At 38.3% G+C, this 24,774-nt stretch overlaps 1 protein-coding gene across 3 annotated transcripts in view; it reads left to right on the forward strand.

The window, feature by feature from the left end:
- The window catches only part of TOX (thymocyte selection associated high mobility group box), a 223,750-nt gene that overhangs the window by 97,529 nt on the left and 101,447 nt on the right, over positions 1 to 24,774 (forward strand). For all 3 annotated transcript variants that reach the window (XM_027719426.2, XM_027719425.2, XM_027719427.2), the window contains exon 2: positions 16,745 to 16,810. In XM_027719426.2, the coding sequence (XP_027575227.1) occupies positions 16,745 to 16,810 (66 nt within the window). The remainder of the gene's footprint in view (positions 1 to 16,744; positions 16,811 to 24,774) is intronic.

Genomic DNA, 24,774 nt, shown 5'->3' on the forward strand with positions numbered 1-24,774 from the left:
ATGTTTACAAAAAATTTAGGGGGTTTTGGAACTGGTTTTGTTCACTTTTAATATGTATCTTCTGATTAGTAGCTGGACTTCTGTGTTTTAACATTATTGTGAAAGCTTTCCTCCCTGAAAAAAATGATACTCCCTTTCTGCTTGAGGAAATATGTGATTTACTCTGGTTTTGAGCTTCAGGGCCAGTGCCTAATTTTCTTTTTATCGCATTCCTAGTTCCATAGTAAGCAATTTCATTTGGCTTCACTGAACTGAAATTCTTTGGATATCGTAATTATAAACTGTACATTATGACTTCCTACATTTATTTTTAAAGAGAGAGATTATAGCGTGTAGTTTTAGACTGCTTTTTTGTCTATGAGTTTATTAATGTTTGTATATGTAAACTCTTCAGCTGATAGACTATCAATGGAAAAGGAGCCAAACATTATATATACTGAAATTCAAAAGCACAGCATAAAGTTGCCAAAATAAAATTGCTAGCACACCTTTGTCATGTTTTTATTACCTCATACTTCACTCTAAGAAACATATTTTCAACCAAGTTTTATATGAAACAGATCAAGGCATCTCATAACTCTGCAAAAACTCATAAATGAGGTTCAAATTATCCCATAACAATTCAGAAGACTGTTTTGCTTCTAAGCATTGTGCAGAATTGTTTCTTCTTTCACTAACAGTCTGCAATAATTAAGAATAGATTGTGATTGTGAGCAGGGGTGCAATAATTTCATGTTGCAGTGCCATCGGCCTGTCCATAGATTGTCTGCAACTGTGAAAATCCTTCACTGGGAAGACCTTTCATGACTACTTTTTCAAGTTTGAATCTGCAAGTAGTGCTGTATAAAATGCCTGCATCTGTACCTCACAATCTATTTCCTGCTGTTGGGAAAAGTGGCACGTGCACAAAATTGTTTCCCTCAGGCAAGGGAATCCTTTAATACAGCAGTCAAAGCAATCCCTGGGATTCTTCATAATTCCTACCACTGATCTCCAGAAGCAGAGAACTGGGATTCTGGTGCAGCTTCACAGTGTCTCGATGATGCCATTTCAGCTCCTCAGGGATGGAGAGCAGAGAGGATGCCTGGTCCTTGAGTGAGTTAGTGCACACTTTACACCATCCCATTCACTTTGTGGTGTGCAGTGTTTAGGGTTTGGCTCACAAGTTTTACACATTTATACTTTTGAGTTTGATACATTTGTCCTAGACTCCTTTTATAGTTAAAAAAATATGCAAATCATATAGACAGTTCAGCTGGTCTGTCATGGAAACCTGCTTCCAGAGATGGATAATCTGCTCTAGCACCCATCCTCCTTCTACTTGAATCTTTTGTTTCGCTCTCCAGGCAAGATGCAGTCTTTCTTATCCAGGTCTACATTGTCCTTTAATCCAACTTGCACCCCAGTCTTTCTGCAGGTGCTGTACTTGCATTAGTTGTCATCTGCCTGGTTTGGGGAGCAAACATGAACATGGTAGGGGGTTCAGGAAGCCATAGGGGTGACTTTCTGGGTCTGAGAACTAGTTTACCCTGTAGGTGGCAGGGGAACATTATTCTTCAGGCTCTGCCTGTCTTTGGACAAGACATAAAAGTACATTTTCAAAGGTACTCAGATGCAAGGTGGAAGGACTGTTCACTCAAATGAGACTAGAGTAAAATGACAGTGAATATTGTTAAAATTGTCCATGTTGTTTAACTGAGGCACATGACCATGCAGTGAAGTCACTGCAGAGCTCTTCAGTTCATCCACATTACTTGTCCATCCAACAAGGAAATTTATAAATTCCTGCACTGGAGGGTATTCTGAACAATGTCCCCTTTTTACTACAGACATGGATATGTTTCATCGATAATTTACATCTCCATTAACAAAGCATGTAAGGATGCAACTCTTCCATATACCCCTCAAAATGTCTACTGGTGTCAATGGGCACTGAACATAGATAAAGGGGAGAATTTAGTTAATATTTGCAAACCACTTTGGAGTACTTGGGCATGAAAAACATCATATTGGGTAAATATTATTTTCATTCTGAGTTAAATCCTGAAATCTGTACTTTAAATGTTGTAATTTCTGAGGTGAGGCAGATATGTGCATATGAAAAGATTTTATTTGGACTAAATTTGCTTGCTTACTTGTTGATCCTAAGTGAAATGAAGACTTTTTTTGTTTGGCTTGGCTGAGGATAAAAATGCAACAACTCCCCTTCCTACCTCTGGTCTTCTTGTTTTCTCTCTGAAAAGTGCAGGCCAGCACAGAAAGAAAATAAAATTTGAGTTTGTTGATAGTAAAGAAGGACCAAATGTCTTATATTTTGACATTTATTAACATAGATTTGCCTTTTAAGACATGTTGCTGTTGTTGTGTAAACCAGATGTTTAGTGTGACTGCTTTCATCTACCCTTTTCTAGGAACTGGGGTACCTCAGTAGTTGGACTGTATCATAGCAATGCCCAGTGGTGACATTACACACTGGAGATGACTTTATTTATGTAAAACTTGCAGATTAAGTTGAAGATGAGGCTTCTTCTGGAAAAGTGGGATATATTCTTCCACAGACCACTGATTATGTGGAATATGTTTGTGTTTGACTATCAGAAAAAAACCCAAGTGATTCCTAGTAGAGAAGTGTTGCTGAAGCACCTTTGTCTAGACATCATAGCTTTTACCTCCGAATGGAGAGTTGGAGAGAATTATCAGGTCCACAAACATACTGAAGAGCATAGTACCTTCCTCTTGCTTTTCAGGTCTTTCCATTCTTATCTTTACATATGTTCCTTTTTTACACTCTCTGCAGTGAGTATATCATTTATTGGTTAATAAGTTGTCTGACAAGATAGCCACTTTGTACCTAATTGTTCAGTTTATTTATGTATTATTGATGAGCCTAGACTTGAACTCTGCTTTCCTTAGAGACTGCTTGATAAATCTGTTGGCTAATCCTATCTAAGGAACTGAATTACCTGATGTAGCATAGCACATGACATTGCTTTTGCTTTGTATTCTTAAAAAGGAGCTGGTTATACATTTTCAATGAGCAGTGTTTAACAGTAAGAAATAAAATCAGATACATAATTCACATTGCTCTCTATGTTAACAAAAGATCTTCAGTGATGCACTGTAATGCATAAAATACTTCCTCAGCTTTTAAATCAATGTTCTGACTATTTTAGCTTGTAAGGGCCAATGTAGCTAGAAGAGTTTCAGAACTGCAAAATCTTGATTATGAGTAAAACATATTAGACATGTCAAAAAGCTTGTGTATTACTCATATGATCTGAAAATATTGAAAGTTAATCTCCTTATAGTTTCCAAGGCAGTAGTTACTATTTCAAACGAATGAACAAAACACCAAGCTAATTTTCTATCAAAACATGAATCTAATGACAGCACATTTTTGTACTCTGGTATTATTATTTCTGAACTTTTGACTTGTAGGCACTGACATAAGGGAAATTTGGGAGTATTACAAGAACTGTAAAGCACAGGAAGAAGCATTGATACTGTATGACTAGCTTTTTATGAATTCATCTATTAAGACACAAAACAGATTGTTGCTGACACTAAAAGAGATTGTGTGCTGAATACATGAGCCCATTTAATGTTTTTCCTAAAAATGAGAAAGAAAGCAAACTGCACCTCAGGTAGAGCTTACTTTCCTGAACTTGATCAATGAATGTTGTACTCAGCCTTGAAATCAATTGAATTATACCAGTATAGACACAAGCGAGTACCCTGGTACCGGCCCCATCTGTGAAAAGGTGTTTAATTCTGAATTGCATTCAAATCAAGGACATTTTACTCCATAAGCAAATATATGATTATTTCAACTGGTGCTTTGTTTGCCTTTTAATGTGGGAGGGAAGGAGCCAAATATGGTTTTGGAAATATTTATGCAGCTGTTGTGTTTGTGCTGGGGTTGTGTATCTGCAAATCTGAGCACAGTTTGCCCATTTGATTTTTTCTGCTCCCTCTTTAGTGGTTTGGTTTGAGGGGTTTTTTTATTTGGTTTTTTGGAGCTTTTTTACCTAACAAACACAGAATTAAGTCCTTCTAGACTGGAAAGTTTGGTTTGAAAATGCATTTGACCATGTGAAGAAAGCTTTTTCTGAGTATGCATAGTAGAGACTTGTTCTTAGGTATGACCATTGAAGCTGTAGATTTCAGTGGGTTGTTCCATAACTTTAAAACCCTGTTAATATGCATTTCAGTCTTCCAAACACACAGAACATTTTAAAATAAAAATTATTCAAGCCATTTATTTCAAGTTTAATGTGCACTCATTTAATGGTCTTTTGGCATAGAAGATTATGATAATTTTCAGAGCAGATTTTATCAAATCCTGAGGACAGTGTATTAATAATTCAGTAGCTTATACAGAGAGGTGAGAGAATATAATATAGAGCACTAAAATGATGAGGCATATTTTCCATTACATTACTGTTATAGAGTATTTTCATTGATCAATCAAAAGGCTAGAGTCTGACTAGGCTATGAAATTGCTGAAGTTAAACAAAAATTATTGTACAGTTGGGTAAAAGAGAAGCAGATATTGTGATGCTGTTGGGAAAATGAAACATCAAAAGCTAATAAGAAGGCATTTTTATATCATAAAAGCATAGGAACAGCTCCATCAAGCTTTAATCACATCGTTATAATATACATTTATTTAAAAATTATGTTATCTCATTAACAGTGGTTATATCATAGATTGTTATAATTACAGTAGGATTAGCAAATACTAAGTTCTGTTTCTATTTCAATGCACTGAAGCACAGGCTGCACTGTGTGAATCGCTGGATTATCTGTATTTCAAGAGGTTTGTTTTTACATTGGTGTCATAGTCCAGTTCAAAACTGCTGACACCCACTTTGCAAGGGCTGATAGTTTAATGCCAGCCAGAGGTGAGGAGAGCCCATGGTCACCTTGTCCATAACTCCTCTTCTAGCCATGGGGTGCAGAGTACCTGTGTCCCTCTGGGCAGCTGCAGGTGGAGAGTCACTGCTGATAAATCACAGTCCTCCTGCAGCCTGACTGGCCAGCAAGAAGCCCAGCCCAAAAGTCCTTTCATGGTAAGTGGTGAAAATGAAGCACTTCCCTCCTGTCTCTGCATGGCCAGTATAACAGAGTTCAGCTGGTTTCACTGCATTCAGGGGCTTCTGAGATACATTAGGTTGGAAGTTTTGAAGTGACACAGTCTTGCCAATATTCATTTTACAAGATGATAATTGCCCATTTTTCTTAAGAAGAACTTCTCGGGCCCTGAATATGATTTCTGTTCAAAAATGAGATGACTGATACCAGCAAATAACGTCCTGTGAGAGAAAGCAGTCAACTAGATATGAGAGAGATGAATTCAAGTCTACATCAACAAATATTTTTAGGAAGTTGGCAGCCACGGGAAGTGATATAGGAAGACACATGTGGTGCACAACTGGTGTGGCAAGAAATGGCAGAATAGGACTGACCAAGGTTTCCCACAGTGCTGTTGTGTGCTTGAACTGGCACATTCTTCTGGTGAAAGTGTCTTTTTAATTTCTCATGTGAACATTTAAAAGTTAGTTTCATCACAAGATTCTTCTTGGAAATACTTTATTTGAAGAAAATATAGAGCTCTGACTTGTACCAAAATCCACGGAGCTTAGATCTTCACCATTTTTCATAAATCATATTACGTACCCTAATTATCAGGCAACTTTCCATGCTAGCTGTATAAGTCAGGATAAGCTTTCAGAGGTTTCATTTATTAAGGGGTGCATTTTCTAAATAAAGTGTTCAGGGAGAAAGAGGTTGCATACCTGTGGTCTGGATGAACCCTAGAAATAGAGAAACTGTTCAGGTTGATCCATGGCTAGCTAGAGAACTTCATTCATTTTGGACAGCACATGAGATGGTGCAATGGACATCAGGAAAGGCAAGCACTCAAGTGGTTACAAATGAAGAAATGTTTGGAAAAAAGCATGTCGACAGAGGAGGTTAAAGGAATTCAAAATTGACTCTCTGAAGATGAGGATGGAGTATCTGTCTTTAATTATGTTCACGAGCAGTAGTAAAAGGTAGTAATGATCAGAAGTCATTAGCTTCAGCAGACTGGAGGGATGGAAGAAAGTCTTAAGATAAAACAGTCAAACAGCTGAAGAGTTTGAACCAAAAGGAGAAATGCATGGGAACACTGTTGCTGGAGTTGTATCCAAGGCAGGAGTTGACAATAAGCTTTTTTGGATGCTGCGTGAAACCCATTCTGCTGTTACTCAGGGGATGGATTTGCCCGCTCAGGGAGCTTCCTACCAGCTCTACTGTGATTGCTTCATGCTGATATGCATGGCCTCTTGGAAAGACAGCAGCCATGGTGCTGATAATGCCAGGTTTGAGTAACTTTTGCTATCTGATTTGCTGTGAGGAATGTACAACAATAATATATTCAGAGTGTAGCAGTAATAATAGATTCGGAGTGTAGCAGCAGCCAGTGCTGAGGGTGGCACTCATTCTTCAAGCAGGAGGGAGGAGGAGAAGGGACATTTTTTGTCTTTAAAGGATTTTGATAAGACAGTGGCAGGTACAGCTGTATCTTTCTATTTTAGCTCTTTACCTTTAAAACTTGGAAAAAATTGAAATGTATTTGCATGGGCTTTTTTTCTCTTAAAAGAAAATATATCAAGTGTATAAAGAAAACAGTTGCAGACTTTAAAAAAAAACACTGTTATGAGTGCCACTTGAGAAAATAGAAACAAAAGATGAAAACAGTCATGGAATAAATTAGTCATAAAGTGAACTTGAAGGTCAAATTTTATCTTAAAAGGTGTAGAGATAACACTTAGAATTTTTGAGAACCGATAAGTGATTTTACATCAAGGACACTTCTTCACCGAAGTTGGTAAAAAAAAAAAGTACAACAACTTTTCCTCTTCTGCTTTTAGGTAATATTTTAAACATTTCTAACCACATTTACTCTTGAATGACCTATTTTAGGATAAAATACTGTGGAGTTCTCTACATTGCTCAGTCAGTGTATCTCAGCTTGATTTGTAGATGATCCTAGCAAACGAGTGAGTCAATCTACAAGCCTTGTCACGCTTCTGAATCTGTTGCAAGTTTAAGTGTAAAAAATCATGTTGGTTCAGATTCTTCTTCTGAACATTCATGGGGCTCCGTCTTCTTATTTGATGCAGGCAGGGAAATAAATGTGTGTGACATTCTTAATGAAGATAATCCTCTTGAAATTAATGAAGCTGCTCATATCCCGGAGTAAATGTGGATGGGAGTAAGATTGTCCACATGGCTGCCAGAGTAGCTGTTTTGGTAAACTACTATTCTGTATCAGCCCCACAACACCCTTGTCATTTAACAGATGTCCATGTTTTTCTAAGTCCTTGCAATTAGTCATTTCTGTTATCACTCTCTACAGGTCTGAATTAGTTCTATCTAATGAGATCCCATCAGACTGTGCTAAATAATTTGGTTTATCAGAAATTTAGGCTGATTTTTTCCATTTGAGTTTGGTACGTACTTAAATATTTTATGCCTGTTCCTGTAAATGTCTGAGCTCTTGGGTCCTATTTTATCACATGTTTGAATGAGTCCTTGATTTTAAATACTCTCACACTGTCATCCCTTTCAACAGCATAATTTTAATGCATGTTGTGCACGTGATCAAATGACCTGCTTCATTGGGCTAGAGTGCTTAAGTTCTTAGATGATACTTTTTAAAATTGGATTTCTAAGTATAGAGTAGATAAAAAAAATATTTCTACATATGTCATTTCCCCCTTACTCTTTCAAACATAAGGCATCGCAGCATTCAGGCGAGGTTGTTTAGTTATCTCGCATTTGTTACCTTTAGTTTGACTCTCAAGACCCTCTGTCATAGGATTTTTGGAATAGTAGTGACATTTTGCTTGTGTTTTTTTGGTTAATGTTGTTCTGGTCCTTTTTATTTCTAAGGTTCTGCTGTGCAGTAGGAGATGTACCTACTCACAGGAACTATATGTATCCCATTCACTCTGTAAATAACACAGTAGATCAACCTCTGTCCATGTATCCCTGCACGCAGCTCCTGCTGTAGTTATGCAAGGGAGTGGTTTTGTCCTAGTTTTGCAAAACTCATTCACTACAGTCCATGGAGCCTCTCTTCTGTGATACTGCAACACAGGGGATTCTGCATGTGGATATATAAAAAATGCTTTTTAGTCATCTGTGTGCTCTCTGTAGATCCCTTTTATTAAGCTTTCCAGTGTTTTATTACATAATCCACCACTTGACATGATGAGACAGATAATGAACATTGAAAAAAATTACTCTGAAACTCAAAGATACCTATTTCCTTACCAGTCTACCAGTTCTTGATCCAGTTCCTATCCAAATGGCAATGGCACAATTCCCTTCACCTTCCATGATGCAGGATGAGACCTTGTCATGAAACTGGCCAGTTCTGTTGGTGTTGGAAAATATTCCAAGCCTACCAGGTTAGACAAATTTCCTCAGTTATTGTGGGCAGAAAAAGAAGAGTCTAATCTTAGTTGTTTAAACCTTTCCACCCTATCACCCAATTTCCCCAGTGGGTGGCTACATCTATAATTTAGTGTGGATTGAGTAAAATAATAACAAAAGCACTTGCTACTTTGATCTTGGTATGTTGATTTAATGAAATAGTTTATCATAGGAGTCCAGACTACAATACATTGGTTTGGGTTTTTTTATTTTATTTATTTTTATTAATTTTTATTATTTTGTTGTATTTTATTTTATTTACACAGTCAAGGTTAAAAGGAGCAGGAGCCCAGCTGAGAGAGTTCAGAGTTCATCTCTGCGTGTTCACTGTCTTCCATTTAAATGTACACAAAGGACTAATACAGTACCCGCTCTCCCCTGGGCTGTCTTTGATACACTCTGCTGTGCCTGGACTCTGCCACTCCTCCTATCAGTCTGATTCTACTTCTTTTAGCCCGCTGTGCTCAGCACTGTAACCTCATTCAGCTAGTGCTCTGCATGCAGGCTAACAACTTCAAGGCTCTGTCAGGCATTGACACATGCAGGCTCCAAGCGGGAAGCTAAACACTCCCCTTCACCTTCCCTGCAGTTCCACATTAACCTCTATTAAGTGTAGGAAAAACACAAATGCTGTAGTGCCATCATTCAGGTTTTAACTACCGGTGTATATTTAGATATTCAGCCCACTCTCCACCTATGAGAACATACTCAGCAGACCCTCTGGCTCCTCCCTTTCTCTCAAGGAGAGCGATAAGTAGTGAGTTAGCTTGAAGAATGCAATGGGAGAAGGTCTGGTTTGGGTATTTATGGCACAAGCATGAAAATCTGAGAGAAAACTTTGACAGCACTGCCTGTAATTTTTTGAGGCAATAGTAGGTGTTATAAATGGCAAATCAGGGCAAAATGGTCTCATTTGAGGAGAATTATGCAGGGTATTTACAAAACATGTCCTCTTTGAAAGCCAGGTGGTAGAAAAGGCACAGTGCAGTGCTAGTCTGCAAGCCCTATCACACTTCGATCTGAATGGATCAAAGTCTGTTGGGTGCTCTGGGCAGAGAGAGTTTTGCCGTTGTTCCTGGCTCTTTCTAAGTATAGGAAATGTTTGACAGTGTTTCCCTGTGAAGCTGCACCCTCTTCCGCTCTGGAACCCGCTGCCAGTGCTCACCCACCTTGCAGCTCCCACTCTCTGAGGAGCCACTGAGACCGGGGCAGATTCTTTCCCAACTCCAATATGCCTAGCCCACATCTCACCCTACTTGGATACAACATGCCCTATGTTCCTCATTCAGACTCTTTGGACAACATGGAAGAAAATGAAAGGACAGGAGGCATAAAGGATTTTCCTAATACTTTACTACTGAAAACAAGTCACAGAAATAAAATTGGTAACAATAATAATCTTGAGACATGTCATCTCCTTGCTAATGCTTGGCTCATCAAACTTTCTGCAACCTGGAGGGCTCCTAGTGTTCCAGGTGGGACAGGAGTCCTCCATGTCCTGCCACTCTGCAGTAATCACCTTTCTTTGGCCGTACAGGGACATCCAGCTCTGCAAGGAGTTTGACTTCTTTTTGCCATGGTGCTCTATTCAGGCATTTTTACCTAATCTCAGCCTTCCAGTACTCCTCTTCTGATAAACAAACCTGGAAAGAGGGAGGGAAGATGGCAGAACAATTAAAGTTGATAGTACTAGATTGTTTTTTGACAAGTCCTTCAGTGAGGTGTCGAGCCCCTTTCCTGGGAAGGATGCCTGTCTGGAATGCATTACTGTACCAAATTTAAATGTCTTCAGTACAGCATATGAAATGGAGTTCAGGAGACAAAATGGAGTTTCAATTTAATACAAACATACCACTTTGCCAAACTGTGTCAAGAAAGGAATTTTCCATCATGTGTAATGTTTACAAAGCATCTCTGTTTTTATCTTTAATGGCTATTGTAACAAGATCAACTGTTTCTTTAGCATAACCATTTGATGATTTATGTTATATGCCATCATTATTTTAGTCTCATTTCAGCAGCTCTGAGTAAAATAAAATACCACTCTTTGTCATCAGGGAACCTGAGACAATATCCACTCTTGGCATTTGGTTTAAAATAAACAAAACTACCTATTTTGAAAGATTTTTTAGGATTAGTGGCTTTTAGATAATGTAAGCTACAAATGATATCTATAAGCTGTAAGTAGTAAAATCACTAAATCATTAGAAATAAATAATCTTTTTACACAATGCTATTGCAATATCTTCTTAAACCTAATGAATTGTGTTGGGGCACCATCAGAGTGTGCTAAACTATGATTAAAAGGTATAAATAAAGTTTAAATTTAGACCTAAATCTATCTTCTAGTTCCAATCAAAGATGGGAGAAATTTGTGTTTAGATTATATGATTAATAACACAGGCTTTGAAGGTCTGTAACATCCTTTGAAGAAATCGGGATGTCAAGTCCAAAGGCTTTATCCAGAAGCTGAACTTATTAAATACAGCAGCTTTCACCAATTTCATCATTTTCCCCCTCACTTCTTCTCCTTTAATCTTTACATTTTAGGATATCATTGTTGAGAAATATTTGTACATGAAACAGTGGCTGAAGTTGCTTTCCCTCCACACCTCTGTCCCACGCTTGTTTTGGCATCAAAAACCATATGGGCTAGTATTCCTTATACTTCCCTGCCTACACTGCAGTTGCACAAGATGCAGTACGCTCTTCAGAGTGAAACAGAAGAAACTCAAAGATCCATGTGCTTGATTTTTTTTTCTTTTACATGGCTAATATAACTATGCTTGAAGAACTTAGATTGCACACACACACACGCATATATATATATGCATACAAAGAGGAAGCAACTATGCAATTTCCTGAAGTCAAAAACTGTGGATAAAAAAGGAGCAAAATAACCCCTCACTTCTCTAAATAACAGCGAAGAAGTGTGACGTAGCAAGAAGATGGAGATAGAGGGGTGAAATTTCATTCTCCCAATAATCCAGATAGCACAGGTGATCCTGACAATAAAGACAAAGTGACTTGGCATAAAAGAAGGTAGCCTATGGAGGGGGGAGGATGCAAAGTTAGGCTGGAAGCCTCTGGTGAACCTGTGCATTCATGTGGTAGCTGTCATCTAAACTAGCTACATGAAGCTAATGCAGGTATGTATCTGCATTTATAATCACTGTATATACACATACAGTTAGCAGTATATAAATATAGTTTGTTTCCAGTTATTTTCTTTGGCTCTCAAGCCCTTCTAGTTTTTTTCTGCAGTCTTGCACCGTTCTTTTTCAGGAAAATTTGGAATTTTCCTGTGTCTCAGTTGGAGTCACCATGAGAATTTTTTTTTTCTGTTTGTTTTTCGTTCAACCTGTTTATAATGTCTTTGTGTCATAGTCCATGTATGATGTTTTTCATTTAAAGCCCATCAAAAATGAAAAAAACATACCATTCCTGCAAGCTTTTTTACTTCATAGTCGTTATTATAAATGCTGGTAGAGTTTGCTGCAACCTAAATAGGAAGATGAAAACAGGCTTCCTGGCCATGACTACATTGTATGACCCTGGTGTGATGCCACATTAATGGGAGACAGAAGCCAGCTTTGGATACTGTAAAACAGCTTTACCACTCCAGACATTTGCTGAACTCTGTCATAGCTCTTGCATCAGTTACAGTCAGACAGTGTTTATGTAATTACATCCCTAACTTCTATGAGTAAATTGCATTTAATAACAGCTGTTGGGTACTTTGTGCATGTTGGGTTGTTGAACATTACAACTTGTCTTACAAAGGGTCATTCTAAGGGAGACTCTAACTGGCCATGCCATAGTGTTGCCTGTGTGTTTTATTTATAATAATCATTTAAATAAAGAATATGATGCAATTCTGATTTTATATTAGAACTAGCTCCCAGCTATATTTCTTTTCATATCACAATGCAGTAATATTCTTAGTTTGCTCTCACCCAAACTTCTCATGCAGTTACACTTTAATATGAAAAGAAATGTTGTCAAGACTAGTTATTATCACACATCAGAACATCGTATTAGCATTCACTTTTAATGGATTAAAATGAAAGATTTTGAAATCTGCTCTTAATGATACTGAAGGTTCTTGGAGACACATTGGGAAAGCTTAAATGAAATGTCATATGATATATATACATCATACATAGGTTCATAAAAGACAGTTAATTTAACTGCCTGCCATTGTGTTTCATCTGTTCTGTTTGGATGAATCATCCACAGGTTAAGTGATGCTTGTGCAGTTTCTTTGCTTGAAATCGAGCACAGTGAATGCCAGGAAAGTTTAGGGAATATGAGGTTCTTGCAGAACTGAGGATGATAAGTAAAATAAGACAATTTTGGAGGCCTAGAGTATAACCTGGAAGGAAACTCTGGTTGTTGAAGACATCTTTGAGTCATATCTGCTGATCTTTTGACTCACTGTCTGATATGGGTTACTTGAAGTGCTGTTGCATACATCACTTCACTTATAAAGCTGAATTCCAGGTGGATGTAGTATGAGTTAAGCTTTCCTGGTAGACTTGTTGAGAGATGCCACGCTGCAGAGCCTGTTACAAAGCATGTTACAAAGCAGTCTGTTAAAGGTGGAATGATTCAATACTCATTTCTGGGGCTTAGGGGCATGTTTTGGAAGCTTCTGAACACATGGAAAAAAACATGGATAGAACTTTCCAGTTGATCAAATTGTTGGCATTTTTTCTCAGTTTATTGTTTTGATGTGAGTTTGCCGTATTTGGCAAGGTGGAGAAGGTGGGCACACAGTGTGCTGCATCAGTGTTTCTGAACTTCTTGTTATTGAATGCTTGTGTACCCTTTTTGTGGCTGGGTTGGGATGTACAGGTCATCTCTCTTCCACGCTGCTTTGATAGTTGGGAAGGGGATGATGAATAAACAAATCAGCATTGAAGTAAATATTGTGTTGTACTTCGGTATACAAAGATCATAATGTCGCTCTTTTGTAAACATTTTCGTAAACATTGAAAACTTGAAGGAGGTATCTCCTGGCAATATCTTCTATTCGAAGTGCATGTGTATATGCTTCATTCTTTGAGTTTATGGGTGTTTTTCAGGGTCATATCCGAAGTCTTAGGAACTGCCAAAAAGCCATGCACCACGCTGCACTAGACTGAGGGCAGATAATAATTTAGATGGTGGTAAATGTACTACAAATACTAACATGGCAACAGTGTTAGTGTCAGCTAATACATTACAGTCCATAACCTGCAAATATAAGCACTACAAAAAATACACATTGCATCAAATCTAGCTGACCTATATAACCCATTACGCAACATCTTACACATACTTCTGACAAGCAGATGCTAAGTATTGCACTGAATTGAATATTGAAGAAATTAAGTAATAAATCATACAGCTGCTGGGTATTTTTAGATGTTAACAGGTCACTCAGATTTTACAGACCTTATGCATCAATATATTTTTCTGAAAATTTACCCTAACAAATTAATCCCAACTGTTGCAGAAGGTAATTTCTCATTTAAGGCCAAGTCAAAAGGCCAGAAATTTTAACTTTAGGTATACTTTTTGTGTTTTGGTTTCTTTGATACGTGCTCATATTCAGCCCACAGACCATGGTAGAACAAAAGCATTTCAAGAGCTACATAGAGGGCCACAAGCAACAAACAGGAGAGGCTGTGATCCAAGATCCTATCATGCCAGAGGGACCAATAATAGCAAGGCACTGATTAGGTAGGCAGATAATCAAAGAACTACACACAGAATGATGAAAATTTCTGTATTCATACAAAAATACCTTAGAGAAATTATACAAAGAATGCAGATTTGGTGATTGTGAGTTTGGGAGCAAGGACAGATGACCAAACATCCAAAAGAGGAAGTTATATGAAAGACTAGTGTACTTCATAACGATTGTTAAGTCACAGGGTCAAGCATTATGGAAGGCAAAATAAATTCAAATGATCCTTGACTGTATCTAGCTAGTACACAAAAAAAGAAAAATTTCTTCATGTTCATTGCAACTAAACATACACAACACAGAATTTGAATTATAGCAAAGTTTGCAACAGAGCACAACAAATGTATTGAAGATAATGAGGGAAATTCAAAAGAGGAGACTTAAGGAATCATGGTTTCTAGGGCAGACAGGACTACCAGAACCAGCCGGTTTAACTATCCTGTCCGTGGTATTTCTTGCATACGTTCCAAAAAAGACATCAAACTTCATTCTAAAATGTCTGACAAATGATGAGTTTGCTGTTGACATGGTGCTTAATTACCTCCTAAAGTAGGAACTTGTATCTTATTTCAGGGCTGAATTTCTGTAACTCCCATTTCTCAATACTAGATCTCATTATACCACTGTCAGGAAGGCTGACATCTTGCTATCAGACATCTTTTCAGGGTGTAAGTACCAATCGCAGTGATCAAGGCATCTTCAGCCTTTCGTCTGACAAACTGAATGAGTTGAACTCCTGTAGGCCTTGCACTGGAGCACTTGCTTTCCAACCAAATGCTGTGAAGTCTCTCTTCAGAATTCCACCTGTCCATCTGAGTAGAAGAAACAATGCATTGTTTCCAGTGTGCAAACAATCCAGACACTAAAAAATTTTCTCCAAAACTCTACTTTTAATGCTTATAAATAAGAACATTGTTGAATGAGAAAGCTAAAAGAAAGGGTACATGTCAACAAGAAACAATAAAGGAACAAGCATCAAACCCTGTTTTATGATCTAATCCAACTATCTCTATTCCATCAAAATTTGGAAATACTCTATTCCTTATGACAGATCTGAGTCCATGGGATAATCCTTTCCCTCCCATGAAACTAGGACTTCTGACAGATAGGCTGTGACTATCTATTAAATAGCTCTGGCCAGGAAAGGCAGACCATCAACTGCTGTGCCAGGAGCTGGCACTTGTTCATTTTACTGCTGCTATTACGAGCCTTATAGCCTCTGGCAGAGAAAGAGGATGAACAGCTGGAAGCTGAAATCTTTTCAGCCAACTCAGCAAAAATTGGTAGAGCTATCTGCCAAAGCCACAATTTAACTTTGCCACCTTGGGCTAGTTGAACATACTTCACCTGGCAGGTAGAATATCCCCAGAAGCTCCGCCGTGATCGAGAAATGTCCGTGGGACACCTTCTGTGGGAGCAGAGCAAGCTCAGTAGTAGAGACTTCTTAAAAAAGCTGCCATGTCATCAAAAACAATGGCTCATGTCCAAAATATGTCACTCTAAGCATTCACACAAGGGGTCAGGTGAAAGTTATTTCAAACAAACCTCGTCACAGCTGGAAATTTGTGGTTGATGACTGGGGATGGGGATTCCTGCTTTTGTTCATTTCTACTTGAAAGGTCTGAGCAGAACTGGGACTATAGTTGCCCTGTTGGCAGTGCCACTTGGGAGGGCATAACGAGAGTTCTGCAGGGACATTTTCCAGATTATGTAAGAAATCAGTAGTTTTATACTTCTTTGTGTTGGTATAGGATGAGGCTTTCTTGATCTAGACCTTCAGATTTTAATCAACTTCTTTCTATCGCATTTCCATTATTTCTTAACTACAGCTGAGGAGAGAAAAAGAACTGAGGGAAAAAAAAAAGGAAAGAAGCTTTTGTATATATTTCCGGGAATGGTGTTTATCATTTACAGAAGGTCATTTTTGCAGTTCTGATTATGAATGTTTACTTTATTCACACATCAAGCAAACTATCCTCTTACACCATACGGACAGGAGGTATACTGTTTCATACATTCGTATGCCTGAAAGCTGTCTGGAAATGTATTTCCTACTTTCCGATACGGGAACGTTTCAATAGGAGGGGGTTTAATTTGTTTTGAAATTTCAACTCTTTTGCTCTGAAGCTAAAGTTGGAATCCATTAAGATGCATTTTAGTGCAGATTCTATTCTCATCTTCCTTTTCTCAGTAACTCTGCCATTCACTTTGTACTTCATTGCAACCAACAGCACTATGTATACATGGAGCACAAAATGAGCCATTTTGTTTTAAAACAGATTGCAGATGAAAGGAAACCATTCATTTCTTGCTTGCTAGCTGTAATTACTAGAGCGCTAATTACTCCAAATCACTGACATCCAGGGTCAATAAGGATGACAACAGGAACATCAAAGACAAGATGCACACACACAATTACAAGTCTCTAAAACCAGGCTGTAATATTACTTTATGGCAACTGTTTTTTTCAGTCAATGCTGAAAAATCAAGTTTGCTGAATGTTTACTATTATTTCCTTTGCAGTTTGACGGTGAAAACATGTATATGAGTATGACAGAGCCGAGCCAGGACTATGTGCCAGCCAGCCAGGTGGGTTAATTAATCTTCTCTGCCTTGTTTCAGATTGTAATTAAACAAATTCAAAGAGTTGCATTGCAAATGAGTGGCACTATCAGTAACTGCTGCAATCAGGAATAATCATAATTTATAAACAAAGCATTTAAGCCTTGTTTCCAGTTAATGAGATAGAGCTGATAAAACACCAGAGTTGGTGTTTATTGAAAGATACTACCTTGTTTCCTCTCCAGAATGCAAGCAGCTGTTTTGCCAGCATGATCTTTCCTAAACAGTTGTTTTACCTTCAGGAAATAAAGTCTTTACAGGTGCAGGTTATTTGTTTATCTGACTGCAGACAAGTTAATCATTATAAGCCACACATGTCACAAATAGCCTTAATTATCACTTGTAGGGCAATTGCACAATTGCATTTTTAACAGTAATCCTATGGCTGAGGAATGTTGCTAATATTACAGAATTAGCAGTGAGGTTAAGGCAATGACTTAATTTTCTGTAGCTTGCAGCCCAGGAGTTTAATGTGATGTGGATTTTTTACAGGTGTTTTGGAGTCCTTTTCCTTTGGGAAATGAAGCACACTAAATTTTGTTATTAGGTGCATAATAAAAAATCTTCCACCTTTCCCTTTGAATCCTAAGATACTATGGGTTTCTAAGAATGAGAGATTTTAATTACTTATTGAAAAGCAAAAATAGTTTTGAAAGTTTTGGGTTGTCTACCTGTTGCTGTGTCTATATGTAGGGGAGAAATTTTTATTTACTTCATGTGTTTCAGTCAGTGGAATTTTATGCTAGTAAGTGGCAGGGATAGTGCTGCAGGTCAGTTAGACTGTGTGAGCAATTGCCATGAATAATCAGACTTGTGGTCTAGATCATACAATATTTCAGGCCCAGCAGTGGCTAGTCTTTCTAACAGAACCAGAAAGATTATGTGAAGAGCCCTCATTAGGTGGGAAATAAGTTTGCATGCATAGTAAATATGTTTAGATAAGCTGGATGTAATTTAGAAATCAGTGCTTTGGAAAGTGACAGTACATTCAAAACTAAGTGTCTCCATGAAGTAGGGTTCTTCACGTACACTGGTTCATTTGGGGGCAGGGAAGCAGGAGATTGTGTGAGATGAGTACATGGTTCAGTCAAAAAGACCATCTTAAAAATATTTCACCATGTTGCTTCCCAGGCTTCTGTTGAAGTTACTTTAAATACCTTTAGAGACCAATAGTACTTTGCATTTAGGAATTGTGCATGATTGAACTTATTCAGCTAAGAACCCTCCAAGATCCAGAGGTAGTTTAGACTAGAACTGTTTGATTAAAAAATGAAAAATTGTATTATTAATTTTTCTCTAACCATTAATCCAAAAACTGTACTGACAAGTTTTAGTATTATTATTAGATTAAAGCAGCCTAGTATCATCTCATTTATGCCTTAAGGGTTTGGAAGTGCAAGGGCTAATTGAATTTGTTTGAAACAGTAGAAATACAAACTCTGTGAATGATTGCTGTTATAAGGCAGCTGCTACCTTTCAGAGAATCATTATGTCTGTTTTAAATAGTTTTGAATAAAGGATTGCAAATCCACATTATACATCAGAATTATTTTTCTTCTGTTGATATTTTTGTACTGTGTATGCATGTAGTTTAAATAATTTAAATGGCATATTGAAAAATTAAGAGTATAAGTTTTAATCTTTTATGTGGTTTCTACACGTGCTAACAAGGCCCAGATCCTCCAAGATATTTATGCATCTAACACTCACTGATTTCAGTGGAAGTAAGGTGCCTAAAGTACCTTTAAAGATCCAGGCCTAGATATTTTAAATGCAAATGACTTTGTCTTCAAGAAAAAAACCCAAAACTATCAAATGTGACATTTCCAAATTCAAAGACGTCAGAAAACCCTGAATACTTAGTAAGGTCTGGAACCAAGAAAGGGCTTACAGACTTAAAATCTCACTATGGCAAAGTTGAGCTCTTGAGTGTCTGGCTCCCAGGTAGAGTTCAAAACCCAGAGGCAGGTGTTGAAACTGTCTGTCCTTTGCTGGGGGATCCACCTGACAAGAGGCAGCTCAATTGCCAGGCACAGTGTTTTATGTTATTACCAAGTGACTGACACTCTCCTGCCAGCCTCCTGTGCCCATTTGAGAGAAGCCGTCAGCCTTGGGCTGTCGCAACCTCCTTTCCCTTGCTGGGATTTTCTCCTGGTGCTTACACTGTTGCAGTGGTTTTAAGTGAATATATCGAATCATACAATGGTTTGGATTGGAATGAACCTTAAAGATAATCTAGTTCCAACACCCCTGCCATGGGCAGGGAACCTTCCATTAGAGCGGGTTGCTCGGAGCCCCATTCAGCCTGGCCTTGAACACTTTCAGGGGTAGGGAGTCCACAGCCTCTCTGGACAACAGGTGTCAGTGCCTCACCACCCTTATGGCAAAGAACTTCTTCCAAATGTCTAATCTAAGCCTACCCTCCTTCAGCTAAAGGCCATTTCTCTTTGTCCTATCACTACATACCCTTGTAAAAAGTCCTTCTCCGTTTTTCCTATTGACTCCCTTTAGGTAGGAGGCTACTCTAAGGTTTCCCTAGAGCCTTTTTGAAGCTGAACCACCCCAACATTCTCAGCCTGTCTTCATAGAAGAGGTGTTCCAGCTCTGTGTGGCTGGAACATATGTGAAAGCCCATATTAATAATAGTATTAAAAAAAAAAAGACAAAAAAAAAGACAAACCACACTAGGAGCAGGAAGTTGGGATGTATTGGAAACCTGCCTCTCTCTTGTTTCATCAAGAACCTGTGACTGTGAGAAAAGCCTAACCAAACCTGTTCCTGACACAGACATCTGCTAGTCATTCCTCAAAGGAACGAAACAACTCTCCATTGACAGTATCGGTGAGGTCGCTTATAATGGGGTGCTCTTCCTATCTTGGGCAGAAACATTTGTTGGTCAGCCAAAATTGGTAAATTGACTACCATTTCAACATCTAATCTGTTTGTTAAAACTGGAAAAAAATTATATTCCTTGCTCTGAAAACAAAGCATGAAAGATTGAACAAAGCATGAAAGATTGAGTTGCTTATAGGGGAGGGAAAGGAAGAGGAAAGAATGCAACTGTATTTTCTGACCCCAGTTGTCAGGACTGTTTGTTAATTTTCCTTTCACTGTTACTGGATGTAAAACACATAATGCTGAAAAAAAAAAAAAAAGAGAAAATGTTCTCTCTCAGATGACAGCCTAGTTGCCTCATTCATAGTTTTGTCCTCTATTTTGCACCTGTTCCCATGAGCCTTGCTGTTGCATGACCTCAGCAAGAGAAGTGCAGGATCCTTCCCACCCTCAATAACTTGTCTGTTCCCTCGCAAGATCAGAGATGAGGGTTTGAATCCTGTCAGAATGAGGAGTGAATTAATTTCTCTGCTTTCCTTGATAGACGCACATCTGTTAACTAAAATATGAATCCCACATGTTAGGAGATGCACAGTCCTATCAGAAACTTTTATTCAAGCTCTGATCATGCTAACTGAATCAGAGATGAGCATCATTTTCTAATTTCAGAGTCTGACACAGCTTACTTGGGAGGTAGATTGGCAGACTGAGTCATGGTATGCAACACCAAAGACCAAGAGATTTCCACTAGGCTGTCTTCAGGATTATGTGACTATAGAGACAGGGTTTCTGGGGTCCTGATATACACTGACATGCACTTCAGTTCTTTCTGTTTACTGGAAAGTGTTCACATCCAGAAAAACATCACCATATATTATTTTATGGGTTTTAATCAATTTATCCCCTTTGGGCTAACATAAATAAAAGCTCAGCCATCGGACAGGAAAAATATAGTTTTGTTCCTTTTGCTATATAACATCAAACATCTGCATAGTTTGATAATCCAAGACAAGTTGCCTCACAGCATCCCTCAACAATAATTATCATTTCTGTTCAATTTTCAAATCAGTACATGCTTTGGGACTTACAGACCAAGTTGCTAAGTAGCAACATATGGCTCACTACTGTTCCTGTGATGTTGCTGCAAGCAAATAGCATAATTCTATACTTGAAATGATTTTTACAGAAAGCCAGTGCTGGAACTGAGCCAGAAGTGTAAGTATACAGTAAAAATTAATGATATTCTTTTAAACTGTCCCAAAAGGCTGTTTGGCAATGTTGTCTCTGAGTACATTTTATATATATGTGTAAGTACTGTGTTTTTGGTTGTGATATATGTAGTACCGGACTCTGCACTGCAGGCATCTCCTAAATGAGTTATGCCAGCCATATTAACAAACATACACAGTAGAACTACATGGCATTTTCACTACTAATTGCGCTTGGATCTGAAAATATTTATCATTCTAAAATAAAACTATGCCTACTGCTCTGCATTTCAGATTCCCACCAATATATTGTTTTTGCCCCACACCTATAATTGGAATCTCAGAGATGAATTGTTCTTTATGTAATTCCTCCTCTTGTAATTTGTGGGCCATGCACAGCACAGTATAAAATTATATTGTTTATTTTACATTTTTTCCTAGTCACAATGAGGAATGTAATTTCAGGACTCTGTTGCACAAAGCTTTGGCACTTTTGTAGCCTTCCTGAGGCCTGATATACCTTAAGGCTAATGAATCCAGCTGCCAAATTCCCTGCACAGTCCAAAGGAAAGGGAAAAAAAGAAACCTGGAGCTGATGGTTTATGGTAGTACCTCCATTGTCCCCGTTGGAAAAAAAGAGATATCCGAGGCAGAAGAAGGAATACTGTTTGCTCAGAGGTGGTATTTTCCTGCTTCCCAGAGCTATGCCAGGAAGATCCATATAAGATATGTATGAATGCTCTTTGGTACAGTGAGCATCCTGGGTATCAAAACTGTTTTGTCCAGTACAGCTCAAGAGTGAAATAGGATCGAAGGACATTCAAAATGGAGATTTTTCATGTTAATAGGAAAGTAAAGACTTTCCTTGCCTTTTGTTTCCGTATTGACATGGTCCTAGATATATCCCTGACTTCTTTTTTACATGTTTATACTGTAACTTCTTAGATTATTTATGGCATAACTATTACTCATGGGAAGTAGGGATGGATAAATGCCATGTAATAGCTGCCCTCTCTTGCTCTGTATTGGTCCTTCCCTGTAGGTAGGCTAGAATTTCAGGGTACTGTATCCTGTTCCTGCCAGAGGATACAGTTCTTCATTCTTATCCCCCCTTTAGAGCCCTTATCAGCAGATCAGGGCAGGAGTTGGCTGCCTAGGAAAGGATTGAGAAGAAGCAACATTCTTAGATGGAGAATCACGATGTTTCGATGTAGTCCCATGGGTACACGCTACTGTGAAGTCCAATGCAATCCTGCCCGAAAGTCAGAAAGCATTTGCTCATTAGTTGAGAGGCTGCTCCACATCAAGAAGGCAATGCCACCTGGTCAGTCTGCTGACTGGTTGCAGTTCAGAACTGTTTTAGACCGTATTCCACCTCCTTCTTCCTGATCCACCGTCTTTTAATTTCAAAAATAATCAATGGAAGGGAGTCCGCTTCTTGCTCCTCCATTTCTCTGAGGCTGTCTGTAGTAAAACGCCCTCATGGAAAGAAAAACACCAGGCAGGCCTTTCAGATCATGAATGACGGGTTAAAGCTGGAGGTAATTTCACCCAACCTTTCCCTTTTGTCTAAAACGTAGTCTTAATGTGTCTTAATATCAGGCACAGAGTCTGGAAAGAACTGAGTCCCTGATAAAAATACATCAATGGTCGCATTAGCAAGGCTATGTATATATTTATAGATATACATCTTTAGAACTGTAGAATGTTTTGAATTGGAAGGCATCTTTGTAGATCATCTAGTCCAGTTCCCTGCCATAAGCAGTTACATCTTTCACTGAATCAGGTTGCTCAAAGACTCATCCAGCCTGACTTTGAAAACTTCTGGTGATGGGGCACACACAAGTTCTCTGCACGATCTCTTACTGTATCTCACCACCCTCACAGTAAAGAATTTATTCCTGTGTCCAATCTAAATCTGTTCTCTCTCAGTTTAAAACTCTTTCTCCTTGTCCTGACACTACAGGCCTTGATAAAAGGTCTTTCTCCATCTTCTTATAAGCCCCATTATATGTGGAAAGTCTGCTATAAGGTCTCCTCGGAGTCTTTTCTTCTCCTGGCTGAACAATCCCAGCTCTCTCAGCCTTTCATCATGCTCCAGCCCTTGAACCATTTTTGTGGCCCTTCTTTGGACCCAGTCCAAGAAGTCCATGACTTTCCTGTGCTGAGGACCTCAGATCTGGACAGAGCACTCCAGGTGGGGTTTCACCAGAGCGGAGTAGAGGGACAGAATCATCTCCTTTGACCTGCTGGCCACGTTGCTTGTGATGCAGCCCAGAACACAGTTGCCTTTATGGGCTGCAAGTGCACATTGCTGGCTCATGTCCAACCTGTTACCCACCAGTGTCCGTGGGTCCTTCTCCACAGGATTCATAAGTATGTATGAATGTGTTTAGCTGTAATGCAAAATCTATGAGCATGTACTGTGTATGTATTTAAGGATATTTTAAATTTTTGTAGTCAAATAACATTTATAAAAATTAAGTCAAAATTAGAGCCTGTTGACCAGAATTTAAGAGCTTTTTCAGATTGCACATGAAAGACATAACTCAGGTGAAATACCTTTACCCTCTTTTACTCAAATTCATTTTAGTCATTTATGTTCAGTAGATGTTGAACTTTTACTCTGATCAGAAGAAGAAATGTATGTGACCTACTTATCTCTGAAAAATGAGTTACTTAAACATGCCTTAACTTAATGCTTCTTTCAATTAATGCCTATTCTATAGCACATGCAATAAAAACACTAAAGAGGGCAAAATCTATTCCCTAAGGATCCTAAGTAAACATACCCACAATTACAGTTGTATAAACAAAGTGTCCCTCTCCAGCCTTCAAAAACCATTAGCATGGATCTGTAAAATTGAGATCATATCAGAAACCTCAGCAAGTATAACAAATTTTTCAGCGTTCTGTTTGTCTTCTGGCTGTGAAACCTTGCACTTCTATTTTCTTTACAGCCATGTGGGCTGAAAACTTTTTAATGAAAGCAGGTCTGGAGAGTAATTGCCTTGCTCCAGAAGTTTGGGGCTTTAGAAGTAAATGTCAGATACTGCTAGAGTAATGCTAAAATTGTGAACTTGGGCCTTTTGTATACACAGTGATTCTGTGCATCAATTAAAAGTATTTTTCTTAGGAGTTGAAGATGGGAGGGAAACAATGTAAACACTGCATCTTGTCTTAGCAGTGGGATCAGGATGATAGCAACTTCAGTGATAGGCCCACAATAAATCAATAAAGTAAAAGTAACAAAAGCTATTATTTTACCATGAAAAAGGTAAACAGAAAATCAATCATCAAACGATGAATTCTCTGTCCAAAAGCCAGAGGTATTTTTTCATATATCACAAGAGAAAAGGCACTGCTTTTTGCTGTGCATGACATGAGAGAACTTTCTGTTTAATGAGCAGCCAGTGTAAAATATCCTTCAAAATGTTTCCCTCTACTCCTTCATGTACAACTTTTTTAGCATGTGAAAACAGATTACAGACATCATATATTTTAGTTATGTAGTTTCCTTTCCAGGAAACTCTACAGGTCAGCAATGTGGATGAATTATGGGATGTAACCATGGGAAATGTTAAAGGCAGTATTTTTCAACTGAGCTTTACATAAAATGAACCTTTTTTGGTCCATAAAATGTCTGGAAGAATTACGTGAATTTGAACTACAAATTAGACCAATTACTATTATACTGTCCCTTTTGGCAAAGGCTGCTGCAGTAGAGTCAGTTTGACCTGTTGACCTCTGATGGAATAAACCGATAAGATGCCAGTCTTTGATTAATCTAGTTAGTTTTACGAAATCTGGCATCTCAACAAGCCCAGACTAGTTACTCAAACCAGTCTTCAATGTAACATTCAAATGATCACTCCGTGGAGTCCCAGA

Source organism: Pipra filicauda, unplaced genomic scaffold (assembly GCF_003945595.2).
Source record: "Pipra filicauda isolate LSUMZ 115617 unplaced genomic scaffold, ASM394559v2 scaffold81_size6448238_pilon, whole genome shotgun sequence".
Lineage (NCBI taxonomy): Eukaryota > Metazoa > Chordata > Aves > Passeriformes > Pipridae > Pipra > Pipra filicauda.